The 15,889-nt window shown below is 34.6% G+C and overlaps 1 protein-coding gene across 5 annotated transcripts in view; it reads right to left on the reverse strand.

The window, feature by feature from the left end:
* Nucleotides 1-443: 443 nt before the first annotated feature.
* LRCH2 (leucine rich repeats and calponin homology domain containing 2) overlaps nt 444-15,889 on the reverse strand; it is a 161,222-nt gene continuing 145,776 nt past the window's right edge. For all 5 annotated transcript variants that reach the window (XM_037016984.2, XM_073227560.1, XM_073227559.1 and 2 more), the window contains one exon: nt 444-3,418. In XM_037016984.2, coding sequence (XP_036872879.1) covers nt 3,299-3,418 — 120 coding nt within the window. In that variant the 3' untranslated portion in view covers nt 444-3,298. The remainder of the gene's footprint in view (nt 3,419-15,889) is intronic.

Consider the following 15,889-nt stretch of genomic DNA (forward strand, 5'->3'; position numbering starts at 1 on the left):
TATCAAAGGGAACCCAGTCATTGGAGCATTCTGGATGCTGGAATAGGTTCTTGAGAATCTTAGGACCATTGCATGTAGAATATCAAAATTTATTAAAACAAATAACAAGTTTAATACCATTATCTAAAGACAGTTCAAATTCTGTGAAAAACACAGAATAGTTTTCAAACGACTTATGCCAAATATTTACTTAAGTACTTCTTTAAATCTGAGACTTAAAGGTGAGTAACTGTAAAACAGGTAAATTTTTAATAGCATTTACTGAACAACTTTCTACTTTTAGGATAAATAAGAATAACAAATAAATAACACCATTTTAATGTAATATGTAGACTTTTAAAAAAATTAGGATTACTTGAAAATGAAAGATTAAATTTTTTAATCTAACAGCTTAAGGTAATTCAATCATATACTGCACACAAAATCTACAATAATCACAATTTGACCTATCCTAAATGTTATTTTATGTAAAGGTTCACCTGACATTTATGTTATACAGAGTTTACCTTATGTGAAGGTGGCTTTATTTTGTTAAGATATCCTAGGAAATTACTGTTTTTTAAAGAAAACATTACCTTTGAGTATCTTCTTGAAGTCTACTTTTCCACAGTAAAAAACAAACACAAGCAATCAAAATACCTACAAAAAATGGATACTGGGATGTTGACAGAAGAGGTAGAGAGAGAGAAAATAAATCACACACTTTAAATTTTTCGTTCAACTTTATCCACAGTTTGCATCGGTAATATACATTTAGTGTTCCATTTATTTTTAAATGCATCAGAAAATCAATCATAATAGACCTGTGACCAATACAAAGATTTCTGAATTCAAAAAATTCAGTTAGAAAAGTCAACAAACTAGCATTCTGTAAAGATAATTATTAAACAAATGGTAATGCATTTTCACTTGTTTGAATTCTAACATATCCAACATCACTTCTCTCTTGTGCCATACAACAATAAAATTTAGCAGAAATAACTTCCTACTGCATTTTTAAGGGCCTAATGAAATGTTTTAGTTTAATTATTTAACCCTCTTCAAAGCACAAACCCAATTCAAGCAGCTGTAATCATTCCTAACTCAATAACTGATGAAGCAGATACATAAAAACCATTGAGAATCAAATTTACACTTTTAAAACTACTAAAAGAAATACATCAGACTCTTGATATAATGTGTCCTTGGGGACTACGTATGAAACTGCCTTAGAGGTGGTACTGTCTTTTGGCACTATAGTAAACTGCCATTGTATGGACCTCAGATGGACCCAACTTAAATGGTTAATTTTGCTTTGCAGTAAACAATGTTAGAGTGAGATTCTGGTGTATGTTCTCTTCAAAATAATAATTAAGTGTCAAGAAAGTGAAAAATGCAGTAACTAAATGACCTATATTTTCACTAATATTTCAATGACATGAAACAGGAAAATACTTGTAAAATAATTAACATCTAGATTCATTAATAAGAAGAATCCTATAGCATGATAACTATGAAAGCAGTATGAATGATGGCTATAGTTTTTAATGGTCACTTATTTTTAACATTGTGAAACTTCTACATAAAAACTAGTAACTTAAGATATTTATTTGCTATTCCTTACCTTTATTACCCAAGTTTTCACTAGGGAGATTATGTCAATGAGAGTTTTTTTAGATCCAACTGAAAAACAGTAACTAATTAGCTCAAATATTTAAAGTAATAAATTACTAATAATTTAATTTGTAAACCATGTCATCATAAGAGGCTTTAATTGTTTAAGCTCCAATTTGACCTTTGAGGACTATGAAGAACACATCTCTATTCTAAAACCAAAATGTAATTATATGGCTTCATGCCAACTGATGAAAAAAAGTAGAGTTGTTACTAAACCAACCCTTATTATACCATTTGGCACACTAGTTTTTACCTTTTATATATACCCTTTGAAATACCCAGGCTAACATTTTTAATAAGTTGCATCCATATTAAGAGGTAACAAGTGCAAATAATCACATATTTAAGATATAACACTTGCTTAGCTACTACAAAAGTAATTATACTAAGATTCTTCAATAGGAAACAAAGTTATTCATTACAGTAATGTTTTTGAAAAATTTCCACTACTACCAATGTAAATTTATTCATCTCTAAATTAAACAAGGACTTTATGTAACACAGTGTACTTATGAAAATATTTATAGAATGGTCTGTGTTTGATTCAACATCATGTTAACTGAGGAGCATAATCTTTACAGGATCCACAAACAGCCAGATTTCGAATAAAAATCTGTTCCTCCATTGCTGCTCCCTGAACATGAATGCAACTGAAAGCAGCAACTCTAATGTAATGTCCTTGAAAGTCAAGAATGACATAAAGCCAAATTTACTAGTTCTCAAAAACCTTACTGCTTTGTGTATCATTTTTCAATACAGAAATAAAATACTCTTCAAATAATACACCTTAAAAGATGATTAAGTTTTGCAAAATTAAATAGCATAAATTAAGCATATTAATTTCTTTTTGATAACATGAAATAACCAATTTAAGGAAAACTGCAATGGACTAAATAAAAAACCACAAATGTCACAATGTGAGGCATATTTAAATCCTCACATATTACTGACCTTACAAAATCTACCAAAATATTTTAAAGTTCCATTTATTTCATTATTACATAAAAAGAAATTGCAAAAATGCTTAAGACTATATAAGAGTGATCAATTACACAGGCACTTCACATGTAAACAATCTAAAGTACAACTGAAAATATTTTGGCACCAACCTATACTACTAAAGGAATTTAATATAAAGTCAGAGTTCTTTATTTGCTACTCATATTTTTCTAGAAAACTAAGACCAAAGATTGAAGAAGTTGTATATAAACTAGAATTAAAAGTATATTAAATAACTCAAACATAGAATTGTCTTAAACTGGTAAAAAATGATTACCTTATCCAGGTGTTTACTAGTATGCTATGATATAAAAAAAAATAAACCTAATGTGATTATTAAATTGAAACCCCACTTTAAATTTAGTATCAATCTGATTTCTGAAAAATAATCAAGGCTATCAACTGATTGGTAAAATAAGAATTTGAATTTATCAGAAACTCTTGTTAGGTTAATCGAGTTTTCCCCAAGAGAAGTTTGGGTAACTCAAAATTTAATTTTGATAGTTTAACCTAATTTTTTTTAAACTGAAGGTTTGAACTAATAAAAATATTTTTTGATTAGACATTCTTATTCATTAATTTGAGATATCTGAAATCACTTCAAATAAATGAAACTACACACTTAGGATTTTCATATGTTCTATCAAGCTGTGGAAAGCTGAGATGCCTTGGTTGTAGGTAATTCAAGAAGAGCCTGAACTGTGACACCAACTTTCACAAGACCTCTCTCTTCCAAAATATGATGAGGCAAACAGAGTTTTTCCTGAAAAGCAAAATAAGTAACATCTGAATATGTTTTCTACTAGGTCAATAAAGCCTAAATAAGTCAGAATAAGATTTTTACAACATGTTTTCTGTAAAACTTGAAGTAAAAAGTATACAATTCTAATTAAATTAAATTCCATTAAAAAAACACATTTTACTGAGGTGTAACTGACATATAACATTGGTTTCAGGTGCACAACATAATAATTTGACATTTGCATACATTGCAAAATTCTAGTTACTATCTGTCACCATATAAAGTTAACTTTTAAGGTTTATTCTTGGCAACTTTCAAGTATGCTCTGCAGTATTAATGACTACAGTCACTATGCTGTACAATACATCTCCATGACTCATTTATAACTATAAGTCTGTACCTCTTAATCCTCCACTCATTTTTACCCACTCCCCAACACCCCTACCCTCTGGCATCCATCCCTGTGCTCCCTGTATCTATAATTTTGGATTGGTTTCATTTTGTTCATTTCTTTTGTTTTTTAAATTCCACATGTAAGTGAAATCATACTGGATTTGTCTTTCTCCACCTGGCTTATTTCACTTAGCATAATAACCTCAAGGTCCATCCATGTTGTCACAAATGGCAAGATGAAACAGCTGAATAGTATTCCATTGTAAATTCACCATATCTTCTTTATCCATTCATCCATCAATGGACACATAGGTTGTTTCCATATCTAGGCTATTGTAAGTGATGTTGCAATGAACACAGGGGTGTATACATCCTTTCAAATTAGTGTTTTTGTTTTCTTTGGATAAATATCCAGAAGTGGAATTGCTACATCATATGGTAATTCTATTTTTAATTTTTTGAGGAACTCCCACACCTTTTTCATAGTTGCTGCACCAATTTACATTCTGACCAGCAGTACATGAAGGTCCCCTTTTCTCCACATCCTCACCAACCCTTGTTATTTCTTGTCTTTTTGATTATAGCCATTCTAACAGGTGTAAGATGCTATTTTAGTGTGCAAATTCTAATTTTAAAATGAATGATTCAATAGACTTTTATGATGTGGTATTATATTTTGCAGACTCTCTTTTGATCTGAGGATGGTAAGATCCAAATAATAAGCAAATATTTTAAAGTGAGACAGTTGTGCTGGATGTTCTCTAAACTCCTATGCTGGAGTAGAGACCACACTATATTTCAAGCCAGATCTAAAGGCCATGGTACTTTTCTTGTCTTAAGGTGACTTCCATCCAGCTGGTAGTGGTGTTGTGTTGCTTCATAGTTCCAATTAGTCTAAAATTCAATAAGTAACAACTACCTCCTCTTCTAAGCACATCACAAGTGTCATTTGATTTTCACAATTCTATGAGGAAGAGATTTAGAGACAACTTTGCATTAGGTTTCATTAGCCTTAGCAGATCCTCTTCTTACATCTTTAATGTTTCTAAGGATTTTGCCTTCACCTCCTTCTCTCTTATACACATCCTCCTCCTTGGTATTCTCAAAGCCTTATCAAAACTGCAAGAGTTAACTGAAGGTTTTCATCCATGTACACATCAAATAAATTCAGCACATATTTTTGAATAAACATTGCAGTCCCTGCTTCAGCTGGGATGCCCATTCACCTCAAAAAAATAGGCTAGTAATGAATAGAGTCAGTGACAAACAGAACATCTATAGGCCCCATCTACTTCACAACTGTGTTTTAGCACAGTGGTTTACAAATCTAGGAACACTGCATTTTTTAAATCCAGTGTTTGAAGCCTTAGCAAGATTGAGCCCCTATTCCCAAATAGCAACAACTAATATTCCTCCATCTTGATGATGTTTAAATGCTTCCTTCTATCAAGATCTCTTTATTGAACTCCAGATGCAGCCAAAAGGATGTCCAACAGACATATCAAAATCAGTATGTCCACAACAGAATGACTTCCTCACTAAATAGACTTGTTCTTCTGTATTCTACACCTCAGTCAGTAATACAATAGTCAATGTCTCTCAACATAAACCTGGGAATTACAATAGGCTTTCTTCCTTATTCCCATAACTCATTCACCAAATACTACTGATAATTTCCCATTTATCAAGAGTTCTCAGAATCTATCTTTTTATCTCCATTTTCACTGTTAAGACTTGTTGGCCTCCTAATATTTTAATTATGGAAATAACATCTGAAGTATATGTTAGAAAAGAATAAAAGGTTTCAAATAAATGACCATAGCACGTACCTTAGAAACTAGAAAAACAAGAGCAAATTAAACCAATAGCAAGTAGAAAGATGAAAATAATAAAGATGAGAGGAAAACAATAAAGAATCAATGAAATCAAACTAGTGATAAGCACAATGAAATAAAACTTATGATAAGCAGAATTTAAGAATTTATAAACCTCTAGCTAGGATAATCAGGAAAAAGACAAAATCACAAATTACCAATATTAAGAAGAAAAGTGACCTCACAGGAGATTCTACAAATACTAAAATGATTAATAAGGGGACACAAACACAAATTTATAACAGTAAGTTTGAACAATTAGATGAAATGGAAAAATTTTGTGAAAGCTGTATTATACCAAAGCTCAAGCAAGAAATTAAAAAAAAACAGAATAGTCCTATATAAAGACACCGAAATTGCAGTTAAAAATCTTTCCACAGAGTAAACTACTGGCCCAGATGGGTTCACTAATGGATTTGACTAAATTTTATAAACTAAATATAAATTCCACACAAAATCATCAATAAATAAAGAGCAGGGAATTCTTCCTAACATGTTCCATGAGGTCTTTGTTAACTTGACACCAAAGCCAGGCAAAGATATTAAAAATAAAAAAAGCAAAAAATAAATAAAGACCAATATTCCCATGAACACAACTGCAAAAAGTCTGAACAAAATTTTAACAAATTGAATCCAACAACATAACAACAATAAAAACAAAATCTATCATGATCAAGTAGGGTTTATACTAGGAATCCAGTTTTGAGTTAACATCTAAAAACCAACCAATGTAATTCAATACATGCGAAAAAAAATGCTATCATCACAGTCGATGTAGAAAAAGCATTTGACAAGATTAAACATCCATTCCTGATAAGAGCTCTCAGCAAACTAGGAATAGAAAGGAATTTCAACAATCTGATACACATCATCTATGAAAAAACAACAGCAAACATTTGTAAATCATACTCAAAAGGGACTTGTATCTGGAATATATAAAGAACACATACAACTCAATAAAGGTGAATAATCCAATTAATGAATGGGCACAGGATTTGAAAAGATATTTATGAAACAATATATACTAATAGACAAGAAGCACACAAAAAGATGCCCAACATCATCACCCATATGGGAAATGCTAATTAAAACAAAGAGTTACCACTTCACACTACAATGATGTGTAAAGGTACATGATAATCATTGTTGGTGAGGAGTGGAGAAAATAAAACCCTCATATATTGCTGGTAGCAACTTAAACTGGAAAATAATTTGGCAGTTTATCAAAAAGATAAGCAGAGTTATCATATAGCCTAGCAACTGAACTCCTAAGAATTTAACCAAGAGAACTTAAACAAGCATTCCAACAAAAAGTTGCTCATGAATGTTCACAGCAGTGTAGTAAATAAAAATGAGTGGAAACAACCCAAATGGCTATCAAATGATGACTTATAAACAAATTATGGTATATACATACAACAGATTGTTATGATAAAAAGAAGTATAGTAGGGGAGATTACAGATGGCAGCGTGAGAGGTGAGACAAAGGCCTCTTCCCAAAACCACATATACTATGAAAATATAATTAATACAACTAATCCTTGAAGAGGAACAGGAAAGAAGGCGGCACCAGACTGCATACACCTGGAGAAAAGAACAGACCTGATGGTACACGGTAACATACCAAAGCTGTGATCTGGCAGGACCCGAGCCCTTCCCCCACCCCAACTCACCGGCAGAAGAAAAAATGAGCGGAAAGGGAGAAGAGGCCTGGGACTGCTGAACAACTAGCCCTAGAGATGTGCTCTGGGAGCACGAACCACACTGCATGGTGCTCTGGAGATTAGTGGGGGTGGAAAGCTAAAATAGGTGGAATACCTGGAGAGACTGAGATTCCAGGCATTTGTGGAAAACAGGGATCCATATTCAGATGCTCTGGGACAAAAGAAAGGTAGGCAGTCTGAGAGACTTCCTAACAGTGAAAGGGCTGCTAAAGGGGCAAGGATTGTACAGAGCTTGCAGCTCAGGAGAAAGGACAGGTAGGCCAAATTGTGCGGGTTCACTCTGCCCAGCAGGCTGGGAACTTTCAGGAGCTTTAGGCGTTCCATCCCACTGGCTGGCTACGCAGCTCCAAGGCCTCCCGCCCGGATACGCAGCCTGTAGCACATTCCTACTGGACATTCTGCACCTGGCTCCCAAACCTGCAGCCCCTGCCCTGGCGTCAGGCCAGCCAGAGAGAAGCCCTGACTATGGCAACTACACATGCAAAGCATAGAGGTTTACACTTGTGTGGTCAGCCCACTGGCTCTCGCAGTGGAGACAGATTTAGCAGCTGAGCAGCAGGAAACAGCTCTTTCCTCCCCCCAGGCAACAGTACTGCTCCCCTAAGACCACCAATATCACTCCAGGGGCTAAGCAGCAATAGAGTAGAGCTTCTGGGCACTATAGGGCAAGATATAAAAATATGAAATGTCAAAGGGACCTGGTTCAAACTAAAATCCCACAACAACAGAAAAAGGGCAAGTGACACTGAACACACCAATCTCTCCAAAAGAGATTTCAAAATAAAAATCATAAACATGCTCATGGAGGTATAAAAAATATTCAAGAACTCAGGGATGAAATCAGGAGACAGAGAGATCCAATCACTATGGAATATAATGGAGGGTTTTAAAAGCAGATTAGATATGGTGGAGGAGATGATAAATGGAAGAGGAATACAAAGAAGCTTGAGGCACAAAGAGAAAAAAAGGATCTCTAGGAATGAAAGAATATTGAGAGAACTGTGTGACCAATCTAAACGGAACAATATTTGCATTATAGCGGTACCAGAAGAAGAAGAAAGAGACAAAGGGATAGAATGTGTCTTTGAGTAGGTAATTGCTGAAATATTCCCCAATCTGGGGAAGGAGACAGTCTCTCAGACCATGCAAGCCCACAGATCTCCCAACACAAGGGACCCAAAGAGGACAACATCAAGACATATAATAATTAAAATGGCAAAGATCAAGGATAAGGACAGACTATTAAGAGCAGCTAGAGGGTGAAAAGAGCTTACATACAAAAGAAAACCCATCAGGCTATCATCAGACTTCTCAGCAGAAACCTTACAGACCAGAAGGGAGTGGCAGGATATATTTAATGCAATGCAATGAAGCAGAAGGGCCTTGAACCAAGAATACTCTATTCAGGAAGGTTATCATATAAATTTGAAGGAGGGATTAAACAATTGCCAGATAAGCAAAATCTAAGAGAATTTACCTCCTACAAAGCATCTCTACAGTGTATTTTGAAGGGACTGCAATAGATGGAAGTGTTCTTAAGGCTAAATAGCTGTCACCACAGGTAATAAAACCATAGTAAAGAAGGAAAACAATTAATTACTAAACAAATGCAAAATTAAATCAACTCCCCCAAAGTCAGTCACAGGATAGACAAAGAGTACAGAATATAATACCTAATAAAGAATGGAGGAGGAAGAAAAAAGAGGAGAAAAAAAGAACCTTTAGAATGTGTTTGTAATAGCATACTAAGTGAGTTAAATTTGACTCTTAGATAGTAAAGAAGTTAACCTTTAAGCTTCAGTAACTATGAATCTAAAGCCTACAATGGCAATAAGTACATACCTATCGATGATCACCCTAAATGTAAATGGTCTGAATGCACCAATCAAAAGACATACAGTCACTGAATGGATAAAAAACAAGACCCATCTATATGCTGCATACAAGAGACTTAACTTTAAACCCAAAGACATACATGGACTAAAAGTGAAGGGATGGAAAAAGATATTTCATGTAAATAATAGGGAGAAAAAAACAGGAGTTGCAGTACTTGTATCAGACAAAATAGACCTTGAAACAAAGAAAGTCACAAGAGACAAAGATGGATATTACATAATGATAAAGGGGTCAATCCAACAAGATATAACCATTATAAATATCTATGCGCCCAACACAGAAGCACCTACATATGTGAAACGAATTCTAACAATTAAAAGGGGAAATAGAATGCAATGCATTCATCCTAGGAGACATCAACACTCCACTCACTCTGAAGGACAGATCAACCAGACAGAAAATAAGTAAGGACACAGAGGCACTGAAAAACACTTCAGAACAGATGGACCTGACAGACATTTACAGAACTCTATATGCAAAAGCAGGAGAATACACATCCTTCTCAAGTGCACATGGAATATTTTCAAGAATAGATCATATACTAGGCCACAAACAGAGCCTCAGTAAATTCAAAAAGACTGAAATTGTACCGACCAGTTTCTCAGACCACAAAGGTATGAAACTAGAAATAAATTACGCAAAGAAAATGAAAAATCCCACAAACCCATGGAGACTTCACAACATGCTCCTAAATAACCAATGGCTCAATGACCAAATAAAAACAAAGATCAAGCAATATATGGACATATAAATGACAACAATAATTCAACACTGCAAAATCTGTGGGACACAGTAAAGGCCATGGTAAGAGGAATGTATATTATAAAACATGCCTACTTCAGGAAAGAAGAACAATCCCATATGAACAGTCTAAACTCCCAATGAACAAAACTAGAAAAAGAAGAAATGGGGCCCAAAGTCAGTAGAAGGAGGGACATAATAAAAGTAAGAGCAGAAATAAATAAAATCAAGAGGTATAAAACAATAGAAAGAATCAATGAAACCAGGAGCTGGTTCTTTGAGAAAATAAACAAAACAGAAAAACCCATAGTCAGACTTACTAAGAAAACAAGAGAGTGCACACATAAACAGAATCAGAAATGAGAAAGGAAAAATCACTACAGACACCATAGAAATACAAAAACTTATTAAAGAATACTATGAAAAATTATATGCTAACAAACTGGATAACCCAGAAGAAATGGACAACGTTTTAGAAAAACAGACCCAGAAAGAAACAGAAAATCTGAATAGACCAGTTACCAGCAATGAAATTGAATCAGTAATCAAAAAACTACCTAAGAACAAAACTCTTCAATCAGATGGCTTCACGGCTGAATTTTATCAAACATTTAGTGAAGACCTAATACCCATCCTCCTTAAAGTTTTCAAAAAAGTAGAAGAGAAGGGAATACTTCCAAACTCATTCTATGAAGCCAGCATCACTCTAATACCCAAACCAGGCAAAGACACCACAAAAAAAGAAAATTACAGGTCAATATCCCTGATGAACACAGAAGCAAAAATACTCAATAAAATATTAGAAAACTAAGTTCAAAAATACATCAAAAAGATCATCCATCAGGATCAAGTAGAATTTATTCCAGGGATGCAAGGATATTACAATATTAGAAAAATCCATCAACATCATCCACCACTTCAACAAAAAGAGGGACGAAAACCACAAGAAGGACAAAGATGCCAAAAAGGCATTTGACAAAATTCAACATCCACTCATGATAAAAACTCTCAACAAAATGGGTACAGAGGGCTAGTCTCTCGACATAATAAAGTACGTATATGACAAACCCCCAGCCGACAACATACTTAACAGTGAGAAGCTGAAAGCCTTTCCTTTAAGATTGGGAACAAATCAAGGATGCCCACTCTCTCCACTTTTATTCAACAAAGTTCTGGAGGTCCTCGCCACAGCAATCAGACAACACAAAGAAATAAAAGGCATCCAGATTGGTAAAGAAGAAGTTAAACTGTAACTGTTTGCAGATGACATGATATTGTACATAAAAAACCCTAAAGAATCCACTCCAAAACTACTACATCTAATACCTGAATTCAACAAATCTGCAGGATACAAAATTAATACACAGAAATCTGTTGCATTCCTACATACTACCTATGAACTAGCAGAAAGCGAAATCAGGAAAACAATTCCATTCACAATTGCATTAAAAAGAATATAAACCTAACCAAGGAAGTGAAAGACCTATACTCTGAAAACTACAAGACACTCATGAGAGAATTTAAAGAAGATACAAACAAATGGAAATACATCCTATGCTCATGTATAAGAAGAATTAATATTGCCAAAATGGCCATCCTGCCTAAAGCAGTCTACAGATTCAATGCAAGCAATCCTAAGAATGAAGAATAAAGCTGGGGGGATTACGCTCCCCAACTTCAAGCTATCCTACAAAGCCACAGTAATCAAGACAATTTTGTAGTGGCCAAGAACAGAACTATAGATAAATGGAATAGACTAACTAGAAAGCCCAGATAGAAACCCAAGCATATATGGTCAATTCATATATGATAAAGGAGCCATGGACATACAGTGGGGAAATGACAACCTTTTCAACAACCTCCTTAAAGGGACGTGTTGCCAAAACTGGACAGCTACATGCAAGAGAATCAAACTGGATTATTGTCTAACCCCATACACAAAAGTAAACTCTAAATGGATCAAAGACCTGACTGTAAGTCATGAAACCATAAAACTCTTAGAAGACAACATAGGCCAAAATCCCTTGCATATAAACATGCGCAACTTTTTCCTAAATGCATCTCCTTGGGGAAGGGAAACAAAAGCAAAAATGAACACATGGAGTACATCAAACTAAGAAGCTTCTATACAGCAAAGGACACCATCAACACAACAAAAAGACATCCTACAGTCTGGGAGAATATACTTGTAAATGACATATCTGACAAGGGGTTAACATCTACAATATATAAAAAAACTCACACACCTCAACAACCAAAAAGCAAATAACCTGATTAAAAAATGGGTGGAGGATATGAACAGACAATTCTGCAAAGAAGAAATTTAGATGGCCAACAGGCACATAAAATGATGCTCCACAGCACTAATTATCAGGGAAATGCAAATTAAAACCACAATGAGATGAGATATCACTTCACACCAGTTAGGATGGCCAGCATCAAAAAGACTAAGAATAAGAAATGGTGGTGAGGATGCGGAGAAAGGGGAACCATCCTAAACTGCTGGTGGGAATGTAAGCTACTTCAAACCACTGTGGAAAACAATATGGAGGTTCCTCATAAAACTAAAAATGGAAATACCATTTGACCCAGGAATTCCACTCCTATGAATTTACCCAAATAATATAAGTTCTCATATTCAAAAAGACATATGAACCCCTATGTTTATTGGAGCACTATTTACAATAGCCAAGATATGGAAGCAACCTAAGTGTCCAACAGTAGATGAATGGGTAAAGAAGAAGTGGTACATATACACAATGGAATACTATTCAGCCATAAGAAAGAAACAAATCCTACCACTTGCAACAAATGGATGGAGCTGGAGGATATTATGCTCAGTGAAATAAGCCAGGCAGAGGACAAGTACCAAATGATTTCCCTCATTTGTGGAGCATAACAATGAAGCAAAACTGAAGGAACAAAACAGCAGCAGACTCACAGATTCCAAGTAGGGACTAGCAGTTACCAAAGTGTAGGGGTAGGGAAGGGTAGGTGGGGAGGGAGGGAGAAGGGGATTGAGGGGTATTATGATTGGCACACATGGTGTGGGGGAGGATCATGGGGAAGACAGTGTAGCACAGAGAAGGCAAGTAGTGACTCTATGGCATCTTACTACACTGATGGACAGTGACTGCAATGGGGTATGGGGGTGGGACTCGATAATATAAGTGAATGTAGTAACCATATTGTTTTTCATGTGAAACCCTCATAAGAGTGTATATCAATAATAGCTTAATAAAAAAAAGAAATGTAGTAATGCTTTATGCTACAACATGGATAAACCGTGAATACATTATGTTAAACGAAAGAAGCCAGACACACAGGACCCATATATTATAGGATTTCATTTATATGTAATGTTCACAATAGGAAAATCTCTAGACACAGAACAAGGACTGCTATTGGGTAAGAGATTTCACCTAAGATGATAAAAATATTCCAAACTTAGATTTTTGTGATTATTGTTCAACTCTGTGAGTACACTAAAAACCACTTACATATGTATTTTATTTTTTTATTGAAGTATAGTTGATAGACAATTGTTTTATTGGTTTTAAATACACAACATAGTGATTCAAATATGTTATCTACATTATTAAATGCTCACCCAAACCAGTGTAGTTACTATCACTCAACACAGAAAAATGTTAAAGAACTATCAATTATATTCTCTATGGTGTACTTTCATACTATTGACTAATTTGTATTGTGGCTGAGATTTTGGGCCTCTTTATCTCCATCACCTATTTAACCAACCCATCCGAATCCCTGTCCTATGATAACCACCAGTCACTTCTCAGTGTCTATGAGAATCCACTGCTGTTTCATTCGTTTTTTGATTATACATGTAAGTGAAATAATGTGGTATGTGTCTTCCTCAACCTGGCTTATTTCACTTAGCATAATACCCTCTAGTTCCATCCATGTTGTCCCCAGCAACAAGATTTCTTTCATTTTTGTGGTTGAATAATATTCCATTGTATACATGTAACACTTCTTCTTTATCCATTCATGTGTTGATAGGTACTTTTGGTTGCTTCTGTATCTTCGTTGTTGTAAATAATGTGGCAGTCAATGTAGAAGGGCATATATCTTTTTGAGTCAGAGATTTTGCTTTCTTTGGGTAATTCCCAGAAGTGCAATTACTGAGTCATATGGTGGTTCTATTTTTAGTTTTTTGAGGCACCTCCATACTTCTTTCCACAGTAGCTGCACCAATTTACACTATAGGAGGGGTTCCCTTTTCTCCACTTCCTCACTAACACTTGTTATTTATCTTTCAGATTGTGGCCATTCTGACTGGTATGAGCCGGTATTTCATCGTGGTTTTGATTTCCATCCCCCTAATGATTAGCAATGTGGTACAGTTGGCCATCTGTAGTGTTTTTGAATTTTATGTTTTCATGTCTTATATTTAGCTCTTTATTCCATTTTGAGTTTTGTATAAGGTGTTAGACAGTGATCAAGATTCTCTTGTGTGTAGTTGTACAGTTTTCCCAAGATCACCTTTTTAGTTTTGTCTTCTTCAGCTTCTTTCATCAGTTTCTTACAGTTTTTAGTGTACAGTTCTTTCACCTGCTTCTTTAGGTTTATTCCTAGGTATTTTATTCTTTGATGCAATTTTAAATGGAACTGTTTTCTTGGTTTCTCTTCTGATGGTTCACTGTTAGTATATAGGAACGTAAGATATTTTGGAGATTGTTTTTTGTATCTTGCGAATTTGCTGAATCCACTTGTTAGTTCTAATAGTTTTTTGGTGGAGTCTTTAGGGTTTTCCATACATAGTATCAAATCATCTGAAAATAATGACAGTTTAACTTCTTCCTTACCAATTTGGATGCCTTTTATCTCTTTTCCTTGTGTTACTACTGCGGCCAGGACCTCCAGGACTATGTTGAATAAAAGTGGTGAGACTGGTCATTCTCGTCTTCTTTCTGAGATTAGAAGAAAGCATTCAGTTTTTCACCAGTAAGTATCATGTTATCCGTGACTTTGTTGTATATGGCCTTTATTGTGCTGAGGTATGTTCCCTCTATACCCATTTTGTTGAGAGTTTAAGATAAATGGATGTTGAAGTGTGTCAAATGCTTTTTCAAGAGCTGGTTCTTCTTGATCATATGGTTTTTATTCTTCCTTTTTTTAATGTAGTGTATCACATTGACTGATTTATCAATTATGTTTCATCCTTGCATCCCTGGAATAAATCCCACTTGGTCATGATGGATGATCCTTTTGATATGTTTTTGAATTTGGTCTGCTAATATTTTGTTGAGGATTTTTGCATCTATGTTCATCAGAGATACTGGTCTATAATTCTCCTTTTTGTAGTGTCTTTGTCTGGTTTTGGTATTAGAGTGATGCTGGCCTCATACAATGAGTTTGGACATATTCCTTTGTCTTCTACATATTGTAATACTTTAAGAAGTATGGGAATTAGCTCTTTAAATCTGGTAGAAGTCAGCTGTGAAGTCATCTGGTCCTGGATTTTGTTTGCTGAGAGTTTTTTGATTACCAATTCAATTTTGTTACTGGTAATTGGTCTGTTCAGATTTTCTGTTTCTTCCTGGGTCAGTCTTGGAAGGTAGTACTTTTCTAGTAATTTGTCAATTTCTTCTAGGTTGTTCAATTTATTGTATATAATTTTATACAGAATTATCTAATAATTGTTTTTATTTCTAACTTCTTTTCTGTTTCTGATTTTGTGTCCTCTTTTTTCTTGGTCAGGCTGTCTTCAGGTTTGTCTTTCATCAGTCTTCAAGAAGAACCAGCTCTTGGTTTCAATGATTTTTTTCTGTTGTTTTATTCTTTTTATTTCTGCTCTGACCTTTTTTATGTCCCTTCTACTAACTTTAGGCTTAGGT

The sequence above is a fragment of the Manis javanica genome, chromosome X (genome assembly GCF_040802235.1).
Source record: "Manis javanica isolate MJ-LG chromosome X, MJ_LKY, whole genome shotgun sequence".
In the NCBI taxonomy this organism is placed as follows: Eukaryota; Metazoa; Chordata; class Mammalia; order Pholidota; family Manidae; genus Manis; species Manis javanica.